The 23,851-nt window shown below is 36.3% G+C and overlaps 8 protein-coding genes across 9 annotated transcripts; all 8 read left to right on the top strand.

Moving 5' to 3' along the window:
- Positions 1-1,549: 1,549 nt before the first annotated feature.
- Positions 1,550-2,795, top strand: LOC112590756 (uncharacterized). The gene is made up of 2 exons (XM_025308236.1): positions 1,550-1,886; positions 2,306-2,795. Exons 1-2 carry the CDS (start codon positions 1,612-1,614, stop codon positions 2,667-2,669), a joined length of 639 nt encoding a protein of 212 aa, XP_025164021.1. The 5' UTR covers positions 1,550-1,611; the 3' UTR covers positions 2,670-2,795.
- Positions 2,796-2,842: 47 nt separating this feature from the next.
- On the top strand, positions 2,843-4,369 carry LOC105187900 (odorant receptor 22c-like). 2 transcript variants are annotated; one of them, XM_025308238.1, is made up of 4 exons: positions 2,843-3,156; positions 3,348-3,461; positions 3,544-3,699; positions 4,044-4,369. In XM_025308238.1, the coding sequence occupies exons 1-4, from the start codon at positions 3,016-3,018 to the stop codon at positions 4,092-4,094; spliced, it is 462 nt and encodes a 153-aa protein (XP_025164023.1). In that variant the 5' UTR covers positions 2,843-3,015; the 3' UTR covers positions 4,095-4,369. The 2 variants fall into 2 exon arrangements, with proteins under 2 accessions (XP_025164023.1, XP_025164022.1); XM_025308237.1 differs by lacking the exon at positions 4,044-4,369 and having other exon boundaries at positions 3,544-3,851.
- A 168-nt stretch (positions 4,370-4,537) lies between these two features.
- Positions 4,538-7,492, top strand: LOC105187894 (odorant receptor 4-like). Its single transcript, XM_019843473.2, has 6 exons — positions 4,538-5,130; positions 5,567-5,912; positions 6,169-6,399; positions 6,590-6,703; positions 6,786-6,941; positions 7,286-7,492. The coding sequence occupies exons 1-6, from the start codon at positions 4,856-4,858 to the stop codon at positions 7,334-7,336; spliced, it is 1,173 nt and encodes a 390-aa protein (XP_019699032.2). The 5' UTR covers positions 4,538-4,855; the 3' UTR covers positions 7,337-7,492.
- Positions 7,493-10,450: 2,958 nt separating this feature from the next.
- LOC105187880 (odorant receptor 4-like) lies at positions 10,451-13,875 on the top strand. Its single transcript, XM_025308242.1, has 6 exons — positions 10,451-11,563; positions 11,954-12,299; positions 12,571-12,798; positions 12,995-13,108; positions 13,191-13,346; positions 13,657-13,875. Exons 1-6 carry the CDS (start codon positions 11,289-11,291, stop codon positions 13,705-13,707), a joined length of 1,170 nt encoding a protein of 389 aa, XP_025164027.1. The 5' UTR covers positions 10,451-11,288; the 3' UTR covers positions 13,708-13,875.
- A 1,188-nt stretch (positions 13,876-15,063) lies between these two features.
- On the top strand, positions 15,064-16,057 carry LOC112588073 (uncharacterized). The gene is made up of 2 exons (XM_025308248.1): positions 15,064-15,546; positions 15,797-16,057. The coding sequence occupies exons 1-2, from the start codon at positions 15,223-15,225 to the stop codon at positions 16,055-16,057; spliced, it is 585 nt and encodes a 194-aa protein (XP_025164033.1). The 5' UTR covers positions 15,064-15,222.
- A 224-nt stretch (positions 16,058-16,281) lies between these two features.
- Positions 16,282-17,634, top strand: LOC109504644 (odorant receptor 2a-like; the record flags this gene model as incomplete). Its single annotated transcript, XM_025308247.1, has 3 exons — positions 16,282-16,407; positions 16,482-16,637; positions 16,954-17,634. Coding segments are annotated over 3 exons (333 nt in total), but the record flags the coding sequence as incomplete, so codon positions are not given.
- Positions 17,635-18,333: 699 nt separating this feature from the next.
- Positions 18,334-20,435, top strand: LOC105191503 (putative odorant receptor 92a). The gene is made up of 5 exons (XM_025308243.1): positions 18,334-18,806; positions 19,063-19,293; positions 19,491-19,604; positions 19,687-19,842; positions 20,153-20,435. The coding sequence occupies exons 1-5, from the start codon at positions 18,486-18,488 to the stop codon at positions 20,201-20,203; spliced, it is 873 nt and encodes a 290-aa protein (XP_025164028.1). The 5' UTR covers positions 18,334-18,485; the 3' UTR covers positions 20,204-20,435.
- Positions 20,429-23,627, top strand: LOC109504642 (odorant receptor 4-like). The gene is made up of 6 exons (XM_025308241.1): positions 20,429-21,247; positions 21,639-21,984; positions 22,240-22,470; positions 22,662-22,775; positions 22,858-23,013; positions 23,333-23,627. Exons 1-6 carry the CDS (start codon positions 20,973-20,975, stop codon positions 23,381-23,383), a joined length of 1,173 nt encoding a protein of 390 aa, XP_025164026.1. The 5' UTR covers positions 20,429-20,972; the 3' UTR covers positions 23,384-23,627.
- Positions 23,628-23,851: the final 224 nt, after the last annotated feature.

Here is a 23,851-nt window from a genome sequence, read left to right as displayed (position 1 = left end):
CCTGTTGTTCATTATATTAAGTTGCAGAAGCAAATGACGTTGACGGTTGGGAATTTTACGGACCTCTCGCCAGAGTGCTTCGCGGGTGTGCGCCTTCTACGCGGCGCACAGGACAACCGTCTTGAGTGCTCGCCGCAGTGACGTTTCCGCAGATTCAAAATTAAATTGTCGAAGACCTTGTTGATGTTTTATCCGAATTAATAAAGAATAGTACGCGAGCTTTATGATGTAATGCAAAATAATATGCGGCCGAATGTATCATCACAATATAAATTAAGTTGATTAAATTTATGCTTGATCAGACCAATTATTTGTATCTAACTAAATAAATTAAATAAATATTATTAAATAAAAATATTATATTTATTGATAATAAGTATTATTAAATTAAATAAAATAAATTACGCGATTATTTTTTATTTTATATCGCACCACAACACCCGTGTGCGCAGGGCCTTACAGGCTTCTTCCACTAATGCTAATTCCACAGATTAGATATGTACACTCACGATGATATCTTGCAAGCACGTCACCCGATACATCGCAATAATATCGCAATTATAAGTATATATCGTGTTGTCATGCGAACGACATTGTTATAGATCACGAACTCCGCGAAATCCTATTCGTCGGTATTGTTGGCGATGCAGCGAACTTTTCGCGTATACTTCGTTATTTTCGTTGCAGGATTATGAAGTGCATATACGTTAGAAAAGAGTAGTGCGTAATTGTAAGCCCCAATCCACAGTAGGGTAGAATAAACTTTTAGCGTATTGTTCGAAGGCCAAAACTGTGACGTAATTTTCGGCTAAAAGCGTTTCCCGCTGTCTAAAGTCGTAATCTTTAAGCTTTACGTGAACTCGCTAGATTCCAGCTATTGACGCAGCGTCGAAAATATTTTTTTGCCCGAAAATGATAAAACTTAGAACAAAAAACTAAAGACTTATTACACCCACCGATAAAATAAAGTGTATAAAATAATGCGCGGGATCACGTCGAATGACCAGTTGTAAATGTATTTATGATTCACACGATATGTCAGAGTTGAAAGTATACTGTATGGATATAGCTTGTGATTTTCACGAATTTTCGTACGGCTTTCCCTTACGACTAGAACGCGACCCTTCGAAACTCCTCTCTATTTTCCTGAGATCATTGCGCATAGCTTTCAACCGGCTGCAGGCTGGTATGGCCTGTACGCGCAAGTCTCTCGCGAGATCGTGCATTTTTAACGGAAATTGCATGCACCGTACTCTAGGCGCTTTGGACGGAAAGACGTCCCCCTCGGCTTTCCCTTCCGTCCGCCAAATCAGCGACCATCGACCACGCGAACTGCGTCTAAATTATACGTAACACGATAAAAATATTTAATGATCAACTCCCATTGTTCGTACATCTTGGAACACCGCCGTTTGATGACCCCTCGCGATCATCCAGTCATTGGCCGACTATCCGATGACGCGCCTCGAATTCTCATCGGTTATACGGTTATCGGTTATACTCATCGGTTGCGGGAACATATTTCTATAGTTATTTTTCGCGGAGTGCCCCGTTTCTACAATATACAAATCTTCGAATGATCTCGCTGTGCAGCAGCGAACGCGAATTCTGATGAGGGCAACCAAAGTTGTGGCTTGCAAGAGCACGATCAGTCGCATAGTGAAATGTTTGCTCATTTTGTACGGCATCTGGCCGAACATACCGTGCATCACGTTCTGCAAAATATTTTGGAGCGTCTCGTTCATAATTATTCAAGTTTGGCACTACCAATACTTACTTGCACATTTTCATTCCAATGATATATTCGACTTGATGGACTGTCTTGGCACCTTTATAGGATACTTTAAGCTGTCCATCAAGATCATTGTCTTCTGGTGGAATCAACAGTGAGTAACGATTTCCTTTGATTGAAAATAGAAGCGATTTTTGAAATAACGATTTTTTTGTTGAATCTCAAGATATTTATGAAGAGTTTGTTCAGAATTGTTGTTCAGCCGGAACATATTAAGATGGTCCACAGATTCTCTTTCTATAAAATGAACCTGAGAAATGCTTTATTCAAATCAATATTTATCCGGTATTTATGAGAAAAGATTTTTCAATCATTCTAACATATTCCTAAAAATATTTAATATTCACTAAACGGGAAAGACGTATATTTTCTACGCATTTCCGGTGTTGTTACTTTGTTGCTAAAAATTTGGAAAAATGGGAGGACCCCATTAAAAAAACTATAACACGGTCTTTACGGAAAAAGAAGTAAGACACTAAATTCGCATGGTGTACATAAATGATCACTCTGTAGGATATTCAATCAAATTTTGAGAGCGATGGCGGAAGACTGGAAGGATTGCGCAAACAATGATATCGAAATGCGCAAAGTAATCAGCAAAGCAAAGATATCGCATTACGTTAGCAACGCGATCATTACCTTACACACAGTAGCAGTTTCTTACGGCATTAATATCATCCTAACTGACGTCGATATTACTGATCGCACGATCGAGATACCGCACATAATGCGAATGGAATTTCCATTTGACATAAAGACACAGAGTATGTACAAATTCGTATTAATAATAGAACTGATACAGCTTCTTATGAGCAGCTGGGGAATGGGAGTGATAAATGCCTTGCTTGTAGCATTGGTAAGTTACATGTGCAATTGATAAAAATATATAACTTTCAATTTCACCGAAAATGAATGGAAACATTGTTGTGCGCGGAACTTCGAGAATATGGGCATGACACGTGCGAACATTGAAACAGTACATCTACTTAATATCTACTTAATAATCTAGTTAATAAGACATATTGATTGTGAAGAGAGCTTTCCTCTTTTTGTCACATGCGCAAGGCTATTTTTGAGTCAATTGCTTGAACAAGAATCTTCATTTTCATAGGCGATGGGCCCTTTCTTTTTAGACCTTACACATAGGCGGTCAAATAGATATACTACGTTGCTGGTTGACGGAACTGGAGTCCGTAGAGAGTACTGATAAACACAGAAGCAACATGATAAAAAAGATTATTCGGAAACATCAGAGAATTATCTATTTCATAGAAAATATGGAGACTCTCTACACACTCATCGCTTTGCTGCAGTTCGTGTCAAACGTGATGATGATTTGCGTATTAGGATTTTCAATTATAACTGTAAGCAAACTTGGGATTTGAAACAGCTAGTAAAACATATAAATGCATATGCACGTTTCTGTGAAATAACACAAATACAAACACGTATATAATATGTAAAGTTGATTACTATATCAAACACATAAATAAAGATATAGGTTTACGACTGTCAATAAAGATTCCAATCATTCTTCTACGTTTTACTATTGCAGGCGCTCGGTAGTCCCAGTACGACAGAGAAGATAATTAGATCACTTCCATATTACAGCGTCACGAATCTAGAAGCGTTTATATTTTGCTATGCTGGAGAATACTTGATCAACAAGGTTAGAAACAATTGCAGAGCATGATTAGCAATCGTTATTGGAGAATTCTGTGATTCTCTCTTTATTATTATTATCTTCGTAGAGCAAAGCGATCGGATACGCTGCATATGATTCCGCCTGGTACAACATGGAACCCAAGGACAGACATATTCTGTTGTTTATTATTTTGAAATCACAAAAGTGCTCAACACTCACGATTGGAAAGATGATGGATCTCTCGTTGCGGCGCTTCACAAGTGTAAGCATGACTCGTGCACAGTGTATGTTTCATCCTTTTGTCCACACAACACATTCGACGTGATACATTTTTCATGTTTACATTTAAATCATTCACGTAACACTTCCCTCTCGTTAAATGGATTATTTATGCACGTTGCATTGTCCCAACAATATCTCTAAGAGCATTTTATATATTTTACTTCAATAAATATAATATTATAACTACATAACTATATAACTATATAATATAATATTATAATTATATAAATACTTTAAATCTTAAAATTGTTGAGAGTAATTGTGTTGTAAACGCATCGTGTTATAATTATAATTATAGTTATAATTGTGCTGCGATTGTTACAGATTATGAATTCCGCGGGTTCGTTCATTTCGGTATTATTAGCGATGCAATGAACAGCAATACAATGAAAATATACCTTCCGTCGTTTTTCTATTGATAGTCGGAAAGTACGTATCGAAAATAATCATACAAATGTAAACACCAGTTAGTAAACGTATAACGTATGACATCTCCGAAATATTGTAAAAAAATTAAATTAGCCGTAAAATAATTTCCAGATGTAACATCTGAACTACGAAGCAAGCAATTTCCACGATCCCGCGCGACTATAAGATTAAAATGTACCATAATATATCCCATAATCTCGACGAATCTTCCTCGAACGACTTTTCCTATTATCTTGAGCGCGATTTTTCGACGTCTTTTTTCGTCCTCTCAACATCATTGCGCATGACGATCTTTCAATGAGCTATAGACGGCAATCTCTTTGTGCATTTGTCTCTCCTAAGATAGTGCATTTTTAACGGAAATTGCGTGCACCGTACCCTAGGCGCTTTGGACGGAAAGACGTCTCCTTCGATTTTCCCTTCTGTCCGTTAAATTAGCAATCATCGACCACGCGAACTGCGTCTGGATTATACGCAGCACGGTAAAAATATTTAATGACCAACTCCCATTGTTCGTACGTCTTAGGACATCGCCGTTTAATGACCCCTCGCGATCATTCAGTCTTTAGCCGGCTGTCCGATGACGCGCATCGAACTCTTATCGGTTATACTATACGGGAACACGTTTCTATAGCTATCTTTTGCAAAGTGTCCTTTTTCTACAATATACGTATGATCTCGCTGTGCAGCAGCGAACGCGAATTCTGATGAGGGCAACCAAAGTTGTGGCTTGCAAGAGCACGATCAGTCGCATAGTAAAATGTTTGCTCATTTTATACGGCATCTGGCCGAACATACCGTGCATCACGTTCTGCAAAATATTTTGGAGCATCTCGTTCATAATTATTCAAGTTTGGCACTACCAATATTTTCTTGCACATTTTTATTCCAATGATATATTCGACTTGATGGACTGTCTTGGCACCTTTATAGGATACTTTAAGCTGTCCATCAAGATCATTGTCTTCTGGTGGAATCAACAGTGAGTAACGATTTTCTTTGATTGAAAATAGAAGCGATTTTTGAAATAATGATTTTTTTGTTGTATCTTAAGATATTTATGAAAAGTTTGTTCAGAATTGTTGTTCAGCCGGAACATATTAAGATGGTCCAGAGATTTTTTTTCTATAAAATGGACATTTTATTTCCTCCTGAAAAATGCTCTATTCAAATTAATATTTATCCGGTATTTATGAGAAAAGATTTTTGAATCATTCTAATATATTCCTAAAAATATTTAATATCCACCAAATGGAAGAGAAATATATTTATTTTCCACGTATTTCCGATTTCTTTACTTTGTTGCTAAAAATTTGAAAAAATGGAAGGATCTCGTTAATATAACTATAACACGGTCTTTACGGAAAAGGATGTAAGACACTAAATTCGCATGGTGTATATAAATGATCACACTGTAGGATATTCAATCAAATTTTGAGAACGATGGCGGAAGACTGGAAGGAATGCGCAAACAATGATATCGAAATGCGCAAAGTAATCAGCAAAGCAAAGATATCGCATTACGTTAGCAACGCGATCATTACCTTGCACACAGTAGCAGTGCTTTCTTACGGCATTAATATCATCCTAACTGACGTTGATATTACTGATCGCATGATCGAGATACCGCACATAATGCGAATGGAATTTCCGTTTGACATAAAGACACAGAGTATGTACAAATTCGTATTAATAATAGAACTGATACAGCTTCTTATGAGCAGCTGGGGAATGGGAGTAATAAATGCCTTGCTTATAGCATTGGTAAGTTACGTGTGCAATTGATAAAAATATATAACTTTCAATTTCACCGAAAATGAATGGAAACATTGTTGTGCGCGAAACTTCGAGAATCGGGGCGCATGACACGTGCGAGCATTGAAACGGTACATCTACTTAATAAGACATATTGATTGTGAAGAGAGCTTTCTCCTTTTTGTCACATGCACAAGGCTATTTTTGAGTAAATTGCTTGAACATGAATCTTCATTTTCATAGGCGATGGGCCCTTTCTTTTTAGACCTTACACATAGGCGGTCAAATAGATATACTACGTTGCTGGTTGACGGAACTGGAGTCTGTAGAGAGTACTGATAAACACAGAAGCAACATGATAAAAAAGATTATTCGGAAACATCAGAAAATTATCTATTTCACAGAAAATATGGAGACTCTCTACACACTCATCGCATTGCTGCAGTTCGTGTCAAACGTGATGATGATTTGCGTATTAGGATTCTTAATTATAACTGTAAGCAAACTTGGGATTTGAAACAACTAGTAAAACATAAATGCATATGCACGTTTCTGTGAAATAACACAAATACAAACACGTATATAATATGTAAAAGTTGATTACTATATCAAACACATAAATAAAGATATACGTTTACGACTATCAATAAAAATTCCAATCATTCTTCTACGTTTTGCTATTGCAGGCGCTCGGTAGTCCCAATGCGACAGAGAAGATAATTAGATCACTTCCATATTACAGCGTCACGAATCTAGAAGCGTTTATATTTTGCTATGCTGGAGAATACTTGATCAACAAGGTTAGGAACAATTGCAGAGCATGATTAGCAATCGTTATTAGAGAGTTCTGTGATTCTCTCTTTATTATTATTATCTTCGTAGAGCAAAGCGATCGGATACGCTGCATATGATTCCGCCTGGTACAACATGGAACCCAAGGACAGACATATACTATTGTTTATTATTTTAAGATCACAAAAATGTTTAACACTCACGATTGGAAAGATGATGGATCTCTCGTTGCGGCGCTTCACAAGTGTAAGCATGACTCGTGCACAGTGTATGTTTCATCCTTTTGTCCACACAACACATTCGACGTGATACATTTTTCATGTTTACATTTAAATCATTCATGTAACACTTCCCTCTCGTTAAATGGATTATTTATACACGTTGCATTGTCCCAACAATATCTTTAAGAGCATTTTATATATTTTACTTCAACAAATATAATATTATAACTATATAACTATATAACTATATAATATAATATTATAATTATATAAATACTTTAAATCTTAAAATTGTTGAGAGTAATTGTGTTATAAACGCATCGTGTTATAATTATAATTATAGCTATAATTGTGCTGTGATTGTTACAGATTATGAATTCCGCGGGTTCGTTCATCTCGGTATTATTAGCGATGCAATGAACAGCAATACAATGAAAATATACCTTCCATCGTTTTTCTATTGATAGTCGGAAAGTACGTATCGAAAATAAACATACAAATGTAAACACTAGTTAACATATAAACATATAACGTATGACATCTCCGAAATATTGTAAAGAAATTAAATTAGCCGTAAAATAATTTCCAGATGTGACATCTGAACTACGAAGTAAGCAATTTCCACGATTCCGAGCGACTATAAAATTAAAGAGTGTCATAATATATCCCATAATCTCGACGAATCTTCCTCGAACGACTTTTCCTATCTTTGAGCGCGATTTTTCAAAGTTTCTTTTCGTTCCCTCAACATCATTGCGCATGACAATCTTTCGATGAGCTATAGTGCATTTTTAACGAATATTGCATGCACCGTACCGTAGGCGCTTTAGACAGAAAGACGTCCCGTTTGATTTTCCCTTCTGTCAACCAAATCAGCGACCATCGACCACGCGAACTGTGTCTAGATTATACGCAGCACGGTAAAAATATTTAATGATCAACTTCTATTGTTCGTACGTCTTGGGACACCGCCGTTTGATGACCCCTCACGATCATTCGGTCGTTGGCCGGCTGTTCGATGACGCGCATTGGACTCCCATCAGTTATATTTTGCGGGGACACATTTCTATAGCAATTTTTCGCAGAGTGCCCCGTTTCTACAATATACGTGTGATCTCGCTGTGCAACAGCGAACACGAGTTTTAATGTGGGCAACTAAAGTTTTGACTTGCAAAAGCACGATCAGTTACACATTGAAATGTTTGCTCATTTTGTATGGCATCTGGCCGGACGTATCGTGCATCACGTTCTGCAAAATGTTTTGGAGCATCTCGTTACCGATTGTTCTACTTTAGCACCATCAATATTGTTTTGCACATTTTTATTCCAATGATATGTTCGATTTGATGGACTGTCTCGGCACCTTCCTAGGATATTTTAAGTTATTAATCAAGGTCATTGTCTTCTGGTGGAATCAACAGGGAGTAATGATTTTCTTTGACAGAATAAGAACTATTTTTTGAAACAATGATTTCCTTGTTGTGGCTCTTATTGGAAATATTGTATTTATGAAGTGTTTATTGAGAGCTGTTGTTCGGCCGGAACCTATTAGGTATGGTCCAGAAGAATTTTTCTATAAAATAGACATTTTATTTCCACCTGAAAATGCTTTATTCAAATCAACAAGTGCTTGGCATTTATGGGGAAAGAATTTTGAATCAAATAACTAAAATACACCTGAAAATATTTAATATTCACCAAATGGACCAGAAGTATGTTTTCCATTTATTATTACAATATTTTCCACGCGTTTATCTTTTTCTATCTTATGGCCAAAAGTTTAAAAAAATGGGAGGATCCCTATAATAAAACTGTAACACGGTCTTTATGAAAAAAGAAGTAAAATACTAAATTCGTGTGGTATATAAACGATTATCCTGTAGGATATTCAATCAAATTTTGAAAATGAATGACGGAAGATTGGAAGGATTGCGCAAATAATGATATCGAAATGCGCAAAGTAATCAGCGAAGCAAAAATATCGCATTATGTTAGCAACGCGATCATCACCCTGCATACAGTAGCAGTGCTCCTTTACGGGATTAATGTCATCTTAACTGATGTCGACATTACTGATCGCACGATCGAGATACAGCACATAATGCGAACAGAATATCCGTTTGACATAAAGACACAGAGTATATACAAATTCGTATTAATAATAGAATTGATACAGCTTCTTATGAGCAGCTTAGGAGCGGCAATGGTAAATGCTTTGCTTATAACATTGGTAAGTTGCGGATACAATTGATAAAAATATACAACTTTCAATTTCGCCGAAAATGATTGGAAACATTGTTGTGCGTGAGACTTCGAGAATCCAAGTGTGATACGTGCGAACGTTGATACGTTTAATCGGTATATCTCTCTGTTTCATGAGATTGCGAAGAGATCTTTCCCCAATTCGTGCGCGAAACTATTTTTGAGATAATTGCTCGAACGTGACCCTTCATTTTCATAGGAGATGGGCACTTTCTATTTAGACCCTACATGTAGGCGGTCAAATCGATGTACTACATTGCTGGTTGACGGAACTGGAGAGTGCTGATAAATGCAGAGGCAACATGATAAAAAAGATTATTCAAAAACATCAAAACATTATCTATTTTATAGAAAATATGGAGACGCTCTATACATTCATCGCATTACTGCAGTTCGTGTCAAACGTAATAATGATTTGCGTATTAGGATTTTTAATTATAACAGTGAGTAAACTTGGAACTTGAAAAACATAGTACAACAACTGTGCGTTGTGCGTGTGCATATTTGTGTGAAATAACACAGATACAAACACGTATATGATATGTAACTGTTAACTACTATATCAGGCATACAAATAAAGATACACGTTTACGGCTATCAATAAAGATTCCAATCATTCATATACGTTTCACTGTTGTAGGCAATTGGTAATCCCAATGCGACGGAGAAGATAATTCGATCACTTCCATATTACAGCATCACAAATCTAGAAGCGTTTATATTTTGCTATGCTGGAGAATATTTGATCGACAAAGTTAGCAACAATTGCTGAGTATAATAATAATTAACGTTATTAGAGAATTCTGCAATTCTCTCTTTGTTATTCTTATTCTCGCAGAGCACAGCGATCGGATACGCAGCGTACGATTCCGCCTAGTATAACATGGAACCTAAATACAGACATATTCTGTTGTTTATTATTTTAAGATCGCAGAAGTATTTAACACTGACGATTGGAAAGCTGATGGATCTCTCGTTGCGGCGCTTCACAAATGTAGTAAGCATGAATTCATCCTTTTGTCCACAAAACACATTCGCCGTGATATATTTTTCATGTTTACATTTAACTCATTCATGTAACTTTCTTAAACAGATTATTTATACACGTTGCATTCTCCCAACAATATCTTTAAAAGAGCATTTTATATGTGTTATTTTAATAAATATAATATTATAATTATATAAATATATGGAACTCTAGTGTTACAGTAATTGTGTTGTAAATGCATCGTGTTATATGTAATTATAATTATATCTATAGTCGTGCTGTGATTATTACAGATGATGAATTCCGCAGGCTCGTTCATCTCGGTATTATTAGCGATGCAATGAACACAACAACGCGATAAAAATATACCTTCCGTCGTCTTTCTATCGATAGTCGGGAAGAACATATCGAAAATAAACGTATTAATGTAAACACTAGTTAGTAAACTCATATGATGAACTCATATGACATCTCCGAAATATTGTAAAGAAATTAAATTAACCGTAAAATAATTTCCAGATGTAACATCGAAACTACGAAGTAAGCAATTTCCACGACCCCGAGCGACTATAAGATTAAAGGGTAGCATAATATATCTCATAGCGTCCACGAATCCTCTTCGGACGACTTTTCCTTTCATCTTCAGCGCGATTTTTTGAAATTCCTCTTCGTTCCCCCAAGATCATTGCACATGACGATTTTTCGACGAGCTATAGACGGCTATCTCTTTGTGCATTTGTCTCTCCCAAGATCGTGCATTTTTAACGGAAATTGCATGCACTGTACCCTAGGCGCTTTGGACGGACGTCCCCTTTGATTTCCCTTCTATCCGCCAAATCAGCGACCATCGACCACATGAACTGTGTCTAGATTATACGCAGCACAGTGAAAATATTTAATGACCAACTGCCATTGCTCGTTCGTCTTGGGGCACCACTGTTTGATGACCCCTCGCGATCATTCAGTCTTTGGCCGGCTGTCCGATGACGCGTATCGAACTCTCATCGGTTATACTTTACGGGAACACGTTTTTACAGCTATTTCGATAGCTATTTTTTGTAAAGTGTCTTTTTTCTACAATACGCATATGATCTCGCCGTGCAACAGCGAGCGCGAATTCTAATGAGGGCAACCAAAGTTGTGGCTTGCAAAAGCACGATCAGTCGCATAGTGAAATGTTTGCTCATTTTGTACGGCATCTGGCCGGACACCTCGTGCATTATGTTCTGCAAAGTGTTTTGGAGCATCTCGTTAACGATAATTCAATTTTGGCACTACCAATATTTACTTGCACATTTTTATTCCAATGATATATTCGACTTGATGGATTGCCTTAGTACCTTTGTTGGATACTTTAAGTTGCTTATCAAGATCATTGTCTTTTGGTGGAATCAACAGTGAGTAACGATTTTCTTCAGTAGAATAGAAACGATTTTTCGAAACAATGATTTCTCCGTTATCGTTATGTTATTGGAGATATTCATGAAGACCTGATTGAGAGTTGTTGTTCGGCCGCAACATATTAGTACAAGTAGGTTCAGAGGCCTTTTTCCATGAAATGGACCTTTTATTTCCACCTGAAAAATGCTTTATCCAAATCAATATTTGCCCGGCATTTTTGGGAAAAGACTTTTGATTCAAACTATTGTAATATGTACCTGGAAATACGTAATATTCATCAAACGGTTTGAAGCGTCAAGAAGCGTGTTTTCTATTTACTATTGTAATGTTTCCCACGCGTTCCCCTTTTTCTTACTTTGTAATATATATAAACTATCGTCCTGTAGGATATTCAATCAAATCTTGAGAACGATGGCGGAAGACTGGAGAGATTGTGAGAACAATGATATCGAAATGCGTAAAGTAATCAGCAAAGCAAAGATGTCACATTACGTTAGCAACGCGATCATCACCTTGCACACAGTAGCAGTACTTTTTTATGGCATTAATATCATTTTAACTGACGTCGACATTACTGATCGCACAATCGAGATACCGCACATATTTCGAATAGAACTTCCGTTTGACATAAAGACACAGAGTATGTACACATTCGTATTAATAATAGAACTGATACAGCTTATTATGAGCAGCTGGGGTATGGGAGTGATAAATGCCTTGCTTGTAGCATTGGTAAGTTGTGTAATATAATAAAATATGTGTAATTGATAAAAATGTACAACTTTTAACATCCCCGAAAATAAATTAAAACATTGTTGTGCGTGGAAATTCGAGATCTGGGCATGACATGTGCGAGCATTTAAACGGTGCATAGCAATTTAATGAGACATGTTGATTGTGAAAAGAGCTTTCCTCAATTGCGTCACATGCACCAATCTCTTCTTGAGTCAATTACTTGAACATAAACCTTCATTTTCATAGGCGATGGGCCCTTTCTTTTTAGACCCTACACGTAGGCGGTCAAATAGATATACTACATTGCTGGTTGACGGAACTGGAATTTGCAAAGAGTGCTGATATACATAGAATCAACGTGATAAAGATTATTCAGAAACATCAGAAAATTATTTATTTCACGGAAAATATAGAGACTCTCTACACATTCATCGCATTGTTGCAGTTCGTGTCAAACGTGATGATGATTTGTATATTAGGATTTTTGGTTATAACAGTGAGTAACTTTGGGATTTAAAACAGCTAATAAAACAAATAAGTGCGCGTGTGCATGTTTGTGTGAAATAACACAGATAGAAACAGGTATATAATCTACAAAAGCTAATTACTATATATCAAACACATAAATAAAGATATATGTTTACTACGATCAATAAAGATTCCAACCATTCATGTACGTTTCACTATTGCAGGCGCTCGATAATCCCAATGCAACGGAGAAGTTAATGAGATCATTTTCGTATTACAGCGTGACAAATCTAGAAGCGTTTATATTCTGCTATGCTGGGGAGTATTTGATCAACAAGGTTAATAACAATTCCTGAGAATGGTTAGCAATCGTTATTAGAAGATTCCATAGTTCTATCTTTGTTGTTGTTATCCTCGCAGAGCAAAGTGATCGGATACGCTGCGTACGATTCCGCCTGGTACGACATGGAGCCAAAGGACAGACGTATTCTGTTGCTTATTATTTTGAGATCGCAGAAGCAATTAACACTGACGATTGGAAAGCTGATGGATCTCTCGTTGCAGCGCTTCACAAGTGTAAGCAAGACTCGTGCACAGTGTATGAATTCATCCTTTTATTTACGCACAACACATTCGTCGTGGTATACTTTTTTTATATTTATATTTAAATATTTATATAAAATTTTCATTTTGTTAAATGGATTTATGCATGTTGCATTCTGCCAACAATATTTCTAAAAGCATTTTATATATCTTACTTTAATAAATATAATATTACAATTATATAAATGTATGGGACCCTAGTGTTGTAGAAATTGTGTTGTAAATGTATCGTGTTATAATTACAATTATACTTATAATTGTAACTATGCTGTGATAATTACAGATTATGAATTCCGCGGGTTCGTACATCTCGGTATTAATGGCGATGCAATGAAGAGCAACGTAATGAAAATATTTTTCCCGTCGTTTTTCTATCAATAATCGGGAAGTATTTATTTAGAATAAACAGATTAATGTAAACACTAGTTAGTAAACATATAATGTAACGTATGACATCTCCGAAATATTGTAAAGAAATTAAATCAGCCGTAAAAAAATTTCCAGGTGTAACATCGAAACTACGAAGCAAACAATTCCCACGATCCCGCGCGACTATAAGATTAAAGTGTATCGTAATATATCCCATAATCTCCTCGAATCTTCCTCGTACGACTTTTACTATCATCTTGTGCGCGACCTTTCGAAATTCCTCTTTGTTCCGTCCAGATCATTGCGCATGACTTTCGACGAGCTATAGACTGGTGTAGCTTGTGCGCGTTTGTCTCCCGCAAGTTCGTGCATTTTTAATGGAAATTGTATGCGTCGTTCCCTAAGCTCTTTGAACAGACGCGTCCCTCTTGATTTTCCCTTCCGTCTGCATAATCAACAATCACCGATCATGCGTACTGTGCGTTTGCATTGTACGTGGAACGGTAAAAAGAATTTAATGACCAGCTCCTATTGGTCGTACGTTCTGAGATACTGCCGTTTGATGACCACTCATGAGCACTCAGTATTCGCACGGATATTCGATGACACACGTCGAGTTCTAATCAGTTATCTTTTGCGAAAGCACGATTTTGTTCTTACTTGTTGACCATTTGTTCTACGGTATACGTATATTTTGATACATTCACTGTATATTATCGAGCACAAGTTCTAACGGGAAATTCCACAGCTATGGCTTGTGAAAGCACGATCAATCTTACGGTCAAAATTTTGCTCATTTTGTTCGGTATCTGGCCAGGTACATCGTCCGTCACGTTCTTCAGAGTGTTCTGGAGTATCTCATTAGGAATGATCGAGATTTGCCATTATCGATACCTCCTTTTACATTTTTATACCAGTGACGTGTTCGACTTAATGGAGTGTTTTAACACCTTTATAGGATTCGTAAAATTTTCCTTCAAAATTTCTATCTTTTGGTGGAATCAGCGGTGAGTAATTATAGTCTCTTTAGAAGCCGAATAGAAGCAATATATTCAAGCAATGACTTCTTTTTTTATTGTACTAAAGCATGAGTCGTTAACTTGGAGATATTAGGTTGGTTTAGATATTTCTCGCAATCATAGGTAAACACGTTATATATCGGTATATATGTGTTTGTGAAAAGCTTTGTTCCTATTAATACTGGTTCATTCTTACTAACACTAGTTTCATTGTTTGCGGTAGAAGATTTCCGAATCAACCTAAACATGTCCAATATCCGCTGAACAATGAAGTTACGTGTTTCTTATTTATTATTGCGATATTTTCCACTCGCTGCCTCTGCTTAGCGTAGTCATCGAACTTTGAAAACCAGGAGCGGCTTTGAAAACAGCAAACTATAATCTCACAATGCAGCGAGATGTTAAATTCACGTGGTGAAACATAAACGATTATCTATAGAATATTCAATCGAATTTTGAAAATGATGGCGGAAGATTGGAAGGATTGCGCTAATAATGACATCGAAATACGCAAAGTAACCAGCAAAGCAAGGATATCGCATTTCATTAGCAACGCGATTGCCATTACGCACACAGTCTCCATATGCTTTTACGGCATTGGTATCATTTTGACCGATGTCGACGTTACTGATCATACGATCGAGATACCCCACATGTACAAGATAGAAGTTCTGTTTGAAATTAACACACAGAACACGTATAGACTCACGTTAATTATGGAACTGTTACATCTTCTGTTGGGTAGTCTTGGAATGGGTATTTTGAACGCATTGCTTTTAGTATTGGTAAGTATTGCATATTTAATAACAAAACAAAGGTAAGAGCGAAAAGTACAACTTACAATTGCATTGAAATACTGTTGCTCGCGGAACTTCCGGAATCTGGGAACGACACATACATATAAATGAAACATCAGTTAAATGAGATTCCTCACATATTTTTTATAATTTGTCATTCCTGCACAAAAGTATTCTTCAGTCAACTGCTTGAATATGTGCTCTTCATATTTATAGGCGGCAGATTCTTTCTTTTTAGATCCTACACATAGGCGGTCAGATAGATATATTGATTTCTTGGTTGACGGAGCTAATGTCGGTAGAAAGCGCAAATAAACATAGATTCAACATGATGAAGAAGATTATCCGGAAACATCAAAAAATCATTTACTTCGCGGAGAATATCGAGAAACTGTATACAATCATCGCACTGCTGCATTTTGTATCAAACGTGGCAATGATTTGCATATTAGGATTTTTAATTATAACAGTGAGTAAAATTGTTAACAAAAGCGAATAAAACAAATATGTACGCGTATGTGTTTATGCGAAATAATATAGGTAGAATGAAATATTTAATGTGCAAAATTTTATTACTATACTATATAATCGTGTGTTTATTTCACGTGTATAGTTAATTACATTCACGTCACATGTTGTTTGTGCTTCTGCTTTATCACGTATCAAACATATAAATAAATACACTTACGGTGACCAATAAAATTCCAACCATTTATGTAAATTTCACTATTGCAGGCACTCGATAATCCCAATGCGTCGGAGAAAATAGTGAGATCACTTGCGTCTTACAGCGTGACGAATCTAGAAGCGTTTATATTCTGCTATGCTGGGGAATATCTGATCAACAAGGTTAGCGACTATTGCTGCAAACGATTCACGACTATTATTCTTTAATCGTCCCTTTGTCATATTTCTTCTTGTAGAGCAAAGCGATCGGATACGCTGCATACGATATCACGTGGTACGATATGGATCCGAAGCACACACGTATTCTGTCGCTTATTATTTTAAGGTCACAGAAACAATTAACACTTACGATCGGGAAGCTGATGGATCTCTCGTTGCAGCGCTTCGCAAGTGTAAGCGTAATTCGTGCACAACGTCTGAATCCATTCTTTTGTTTGCGCACAACGCATTTGTCGCAATATATTTTTCATTTTGGCATTTAAATATTCATATAACACTTTCCTCCCGTTAAATAGATTATTTATGCATGTTCCATTCTCCCAACAAAATCTCTAAAAGTATTTTATATATTTTAATACATTAATAAATATAATATTACAATTGTATAAATACTTTAAATCATAAAGTTGTCGAGAGTAATTGTATTGTAAACATTGTGTCATAATTATAATTATAGCTATAATTGCAACTGCGCTGTAATTGTTACAGATTATGAATTCAGCGGGTTCGTACGTCTCGGTATTATTAGCAATGCAATGAACAGCAACGCAATGAAAATATTCCCCTCGTCGTTTTTTTATCCATAGTCTGGAGGTAAATGTCGAGAATAAACATAGTAATATAAACATAGTAATGTAAAGACTAGTTAGTAAACGTATGATGTAACGTGTGATATTTCCGAGATATTGTAAAGAAATTAAAATAGCTGTAAAGTAATTTCCACAGATGTAACATCGGAACTACGAAGTAAACAATTCCTATGATCCGCGCGACTATAAGATTAAAGTGTACCATAATATATCCCGTAACTTCCACGAATCTTCCTCGAACGACTTTTCCTATCATCTTAAGCGCGATTTTTCGAAGTTCCTCTTCATTCCCTCTATATTCCATTGCGCATGACGATCTTTCGACGAGCTATAGACGAATATCACTTTGTGTGTCCGTCTCTCCCATCCGTCTCAAGATCGTGCATTTTTAACGGAAATTGCATACACCGTACTCTAGACGCTTTGGACGGAAAAACGTCCCCCTTGATTTTCCCTTCCGTCCGCCAAATCAGCGACTATCGACCACGTGAGCTGTATCTAAATTATACGCAGCACGGTCAAAATATTTAATGACCAACTCTCATTGTTCGTTCGTCTTAGGACAGCGCCGTTTGATGACCCCTCGCGATCATTCAGTCTGTGGCCGGTTGTCCGATGACGCACATCGAACTCTCATCGGTTATACTTTACGGGAACACGTTTCTATAGCTATTTTTTGCAAAGTGTTCTTTTTCTACAATATTCGTATGATCTCGCCGTGCAACAGCGAGCGCGAGTTCTAATGAAGGCAACCAAAGTTGTGGCTTGTCAAAGCACGATCAGTCACATAGTGAAATATTTGTTGATTTTGTACGGCATCTGGCCGGACACCTCGTGCATCACGTTATGCAAAGTGTTTTGGAGCATCTCGCTAACGATAATTCAATTTTGGCACTATCAATATTTCCTTACACATTTTTATTCCAATGATATATTCGACTTGATGGACTGTCTGAGCACCTTTGCAGGATACTTTAAGTTGCTTATCAAGATCATTGTCTTCTGGTGGAATCAACAGTAAGTAACGATTTTCTTCAATAGAATAGAAGCGATTTTTCGAAACAATGATTTCTCCGTTATAGTTATGTTATTGGAGATATTAATGAAGATTTTCTTGAGAGTTGTTGTTCGGCCGCAACATATTAGTTCAAATAGGTTCAGAGGCTTTTTTCCATGAAATGGACCTTTTATTTCCACCTGAAAAATGCTTTATCCAAATCAACATTTGCCTGGCATTTGTGGCAAAAAAACTTTTGATTCAAACTAATATATATCTGAAAATACATAATATTCATCAAACGGACGTTTGAAGCGTCAAAGAGCGTGTTCTCTATTTACTATTGTAATGTTTCCCACGCGTTCCCCTTTTTCTTACTTTGTAATATATATAAACTATCGTCCTGTAGGGTATTCAATCAAATCTTGAGAACGATGGCGGAAGACTGGAAAGATTGTGCAAACAATGATATTGAAATGCGTAAAGTAATCAGCAAAGCAAAGATATCGCATTACGTTAGCAACGCGATCATCTACTTGCACACAATAACAGTACTTTTTTATGGCATTAATATCATTTTAACTGACGTCGATATTACTGATCGCACAATCGAGATACCGCACATATTTCGAATAGAACTTCCGTTTGACATAAAAACACAGAGTATGTACAAATTCGTATTAATAATAGAACTGATACAGCTTGTTATGAGCAGCTGGGGTAATGGAGTGATAAGTGCCTTGCTTATAGCATTGGTAAGTTACATGTATAATTGATAAAAATATACAACTTTTAATATCACCGAAAATAAATGAAAACATTCTTGTGCATAGAACTTCGAGATCTGGGCATGACACGTACGAACATTTAATCGGTGCATAGCCAATTTAATGAGACATGTTGATTGTGAAAAGAGCTTTCCTCATTTTGTCACATGCATCAATCTATTTTTGAGTCAATTACTTGAACACAAACCTTCATTTTCATAGGCGATGGGCCCTTTCTTTTTAGACCCTACACATAGGCGGTCAAATAGATATACTACATTGCTGGTTGACGGGACTGGAATTTGCAAGGAGTACTGATAAACACAGAATCAACGTGATAAAGAAGATTATTCAGAAACATCAGAAAATTATTTATTTCACGGAAAATATAGAGACTCTCTACATATTCATCGCATTGTTGCAGTTCGTGTCAAACGTGATAATGATTTGCATATTAGGATTTTTGGTTATAACAGTGAGTAAATTTGGGATTTGAAACAGCTAATAAAACAAATAAGAGCGCGTGTGCATGTTGTGTGAAATAACATAGATCGAAATATATATGTATATAATCTATAAAAACTAATTACTATATCAAACACATAAATAAAGACATATATTTACGACAATCAATAAAGATTCCAACCATTCATGTACGTTTCACTATTGCAGGCGCTCGATAATCCCAATGCAACGGAAAAGATAATGAGATCACTTTCGTATTACAGCGTGACAAATCTAGAAGCGTTTATATTCTGCTATGCTGGAGAGTATTTGATCAACAAGGTTAGTAACCATCGCTGATAATGGTTAGCAATCGTTATTAGAAGATTCTATAATTCTCTCTTTGTTGTTCTTATCCTCGCAGAGCAAAGCGATCGGATATGCTGCGTACGATTCCGCCTGGTATGACATGGAACCAAAGCACAGACGTATTCTGTTGCTTATTATTTTGAGATCGCAGAAGCAATTAACACTGACGATTGGAAAGCTGATGGATCTCTCGTTGCAGCGCTTCACAAGTGTAAGCAAGACTCGTGCACAGTGTATGAATTCATCCTTTTATTTACGCACAACACATTCGTCGTGGTATACTTTTTTTATATTTATATTTAAATATTTATATAAAATTTTCATTTTGTTAAATGGATTTATGCATGTTGCATTCTGCCAACAATATTTCTAAAAGCATTTTATATATCTTACTTTAATAAATATAATATTACAATTATATAAATGTATGGGACCCTAGTGTTGTAGAAATTGTGTTGTAAATACATCGTGTTATAATTACAATTATACTTATAATTGTAACTATGCTGTGATAATTACAGATTATGAATTCCGCGGGTTCGTACATCTCGGTATTAATGGCGATGCAATGAAGAGCAACATAATGAAAATATTTTTCCCGTCGTTTTTCTATCGATAGTCGGCGAGTATGTATTCAGGATAAACAGATTAATGTAAACAGTAGTTAGTAAACTTATAATGTAACATGTGAAAACTCCGAAATATTACAAAAAAATTATATTAGCCGTAAAATAATTTCCAGATGTGACATCGGAACTACGAAGTAAGCAATTTCTACGATCCCGGGCGACTATAAGATTAAAGTGTACCATAATATATCTCATAGCGTCCATGAATCTTCCTCGAACGACTTTTCCTATCATCTTCAAGCGCGATTTTCCGATGTTCCTCTTCGTTCCCTCAATATCCCATTGCGCATGACGATCTTTCGACGAGCTATAGACGAATATCTCTCTGTGTGTCCGTCTCTCCCAAGATCGTGCATTTTTAACGAAAATTGCATATACCGTACCCTAGGCGCTTTGGACGGAAAGACGTCCCCCTTGATTTTCCCTTCCGTCCGCCAAACCAGCAACCATCGACCACGTGAACTGTATCTAAGTTATACGCAGCACGGTAAAAATATTTAATGACCAACTCTCATTGTTCGTCCGTCTTAGGATAGCGCCGTTTGATGACCCTTCGCGATCATTCAGTCTTTGGCCGGCTGTCCGATGACGAGCATCGAACTCTTATCGGTTATACTATACGGGAACACGTTTCTATAACTCTTTTTTGCAAAGTGTTCTTTTTCTACAATATTCGTATGATCTCGCCGTGCAACAGCGAGCGCGAGTTCTAATGAAGGCAACCAAAGTTGTGGCTTATCAAAGCACGATCAGTCATACAGTGAAATGTTTGCTGATTTTGCACGGCATCTGGCCGGACACATCGTGTATCACGTTATGCAAAGTGTTTTGGAGCGTTTCGTTAACGATAATTCAATTTTGGCACTACAAATATTTACTTGCACATTTTTATTCCAATGATATATTCGACTTGATGGATTGTCTTAGCACCTTTATAGGATACTTTAAGTTGCTTATCAAAATCATTGTCTTCTGGTGGAATCAACAGTGAGTAACGATTTTCTTCAATAGAATAGAAACGATTTTTCGAAACAATGATCTGCTCGTTATAGTTATGTTATTGGAGATATTAATGAAGACCTTATTGAGAGTTCTTGTTCGGCCGCAACATATTAAGTAGGTTCAGAGGTCTTTTTCCATGAAATGGACTTTTTATTTCCACCTGAAAAATGCTTTATCCCAAATGCCATATCAACATTTGACCGGCATTTGTGGGAAAAGACTTTTGATTCAAACTAACATGCACCTGAAAATACGTAATATTCAACAAACGGACGTTTGAAGCGTCAAGAAGCGTGTTTTTTATTTACTATTGTAATGTTTCCCACGCGTTCCCCTTTTTCTTATTTTGTAATATATATAAACTATCGTCCTGTAGGATATTCAATCAAATTTTGAGAACGATGGCGGAAGACTGGAAAGAATGTGCGACCAATGATATTGAAATGCGTAAAATAATCAGCAAAGCAAAGATATCGCATCACATTAGCAACGCGATCGTTACCTTGCACACAGTAACAGTACTTTTTTATGGCACTAATATCATTTTAACTGACGTCGACATTACTGATCGCACAGTCGAGATACCGCACTTAATTCGAATAGAACTTCCGTTTGACATAAAGACACAGAATATGTACACATTCGTATTAATAATAGAAGTGATACAGCTTCTTATGAGCAGCTTAGGAACGGCAATGGTAAATGCTTTGCTTATAGCATTGGTAAGTTACATGTGCAATTGATAGAAATATACAACTTTTAATATCCCCGAAAATTAATGAAAATATTGTTGTACGTGGAACTTTGATATTTGGGCATGACACGTACGAACATTTAACCGATGCATAGCAATTTAAAGAGACATGTTGATTATGAAAAGAACTTTCCTCAATTTATCACATGCACCAATCTCTTCTTGAGTCAATGACTTGGACACAAACCTTCATTTTCATAAGCGATGGGCTCTTTCTTTTTAGACTCTACACATAGGCGGTCAAATAGATATACTACATTGCTGGTTGACGGAACTGGAATTTGTACAGAGTGCTGATATATATAGAATCAACGTGATAAAGAAGATTATTCAGAAACATCAGAAAATTATTTATTTCACGGAAAATATAGAGGCTCTCTATATATTCATCGCATTGTTGCAGTTCGTGTCAAACGTGATAATGATTTGCATATTAGGATTTTTGGTTATAACAGTGAGTAAATTTAGGATTTGAAACAGCTAATAAAACAAATAAGAGCGCGTGTGCATGTTGTGTGAAATAACACAGATAGAAACAGGTATATAATCTATAAAAGCTAATTACTATATATCAAACACATAAATAAAGACATGTGTTTACGACGATCAATATTCTACCCATTCATGTACGTTTCACTATTGCAGGCGCTCGATAATCCCAATGCAACGGAAAAGATAATGAGATCACTTTCGTATTACAGCGTGACAAATCTAGAAGCGTTTATATTCTGCTATGCTGGAGAGTATTTGATCAACAAGGTTAGTAACCATCGCTGAGAATGGTTAGCAATCGTTAATAGAAGATTCTATAGTTCTCTCTTTGTTGTTCTGATCCTCATAGAGCAAAGCGATCGGATATGCTGCGTACGATTCCGCCTGGTACAACATGGAGCCAAAGGACAGACGTATTCTGTTGCTTATTATTTTGAGATCGCAGAAGCAATTAACACTGACGATTGGGAAGCTGATGGATCTCTCGTTGCAGCGCTTCACAAGTGTAAGCAAGACTCGTGCACAGTGTATGAATTCATCCTTTTATTTACGCACAACACATTCGTCGTGGTATACCTTTTTTATATTTATATTTAAATATTTATATAAAATTTTCATTTTGTTAAATGGATTTATGCATATTGTATTCTGCCAACAATATTTCTAAAAGCATTTTATATATCTTACTTTAATAAATATAATATTACAATTATATAAATGTGTGGGATCCTAGTGTTGTAGAAATTGTGTTGTAAATGCATCGTGTTATAATTACAATTGTAATTGTAACAACTATAATTGTAACTATGCTGTGATAATTACAGATTATGAATTCCGCGGGTTCGTACATCTCGGTATTAATGGCGATGCAATGAAGAGCATCATAATGAAAATATTTTTTCTGTCGTTTTTCCATCGATAGTCAGGAAGTATGTATTCAGAATCAGCAGATTAATGTTAACAGTAGTTAGTAAACTTATATTGTAACATGTGAAAACTCCGAAATATTGTAAAGAAATTATATTAGCCGTAAAATAATTTCCAGATGTAACATCGGAACTACGAAGTAAGCAATTTCTGCGATCTCGGGTGACTATAAGATTAAAGTGTACCATAATATATCCCATAACTTCCACAAATCTTCCTCGTACGACTTTTCCTATCATCTTAAGCGCGATTTTCCGATGTTCCTCTTCGTTCCCCCAATATCCCATTGCGCATGACGATCTTTCGACGAGCTATAGACGAATATCTCTTTGTGCGTCCGTCTCTCCCAAGATCGTGCATTTTTAATGGAAATTGCATGCAGCGTACCTTAGGCGCTTTGGAAAGAAAGACGTCGC

Source organism: Harpegnathos saltator, unplaced genomic scaffold (assembly GCF_003227715.2).
Source record: "Harpegnathos saltator strain DR-91 unplaced genomic scaffold, Hsal_v8.6 scaffold144, whole genome shotgun sequence".
In the NCBI taxonomy this organism is placed as follows: Eukaryota; Metazoa; Arthropoda; class Insecta; order Hymenoptera; family Formicidae; genus Harpegnathos; species Harpegnathos saltator.
This window is presented reverse-complemented; position numbering and strand designations above follow the sequence as displayed.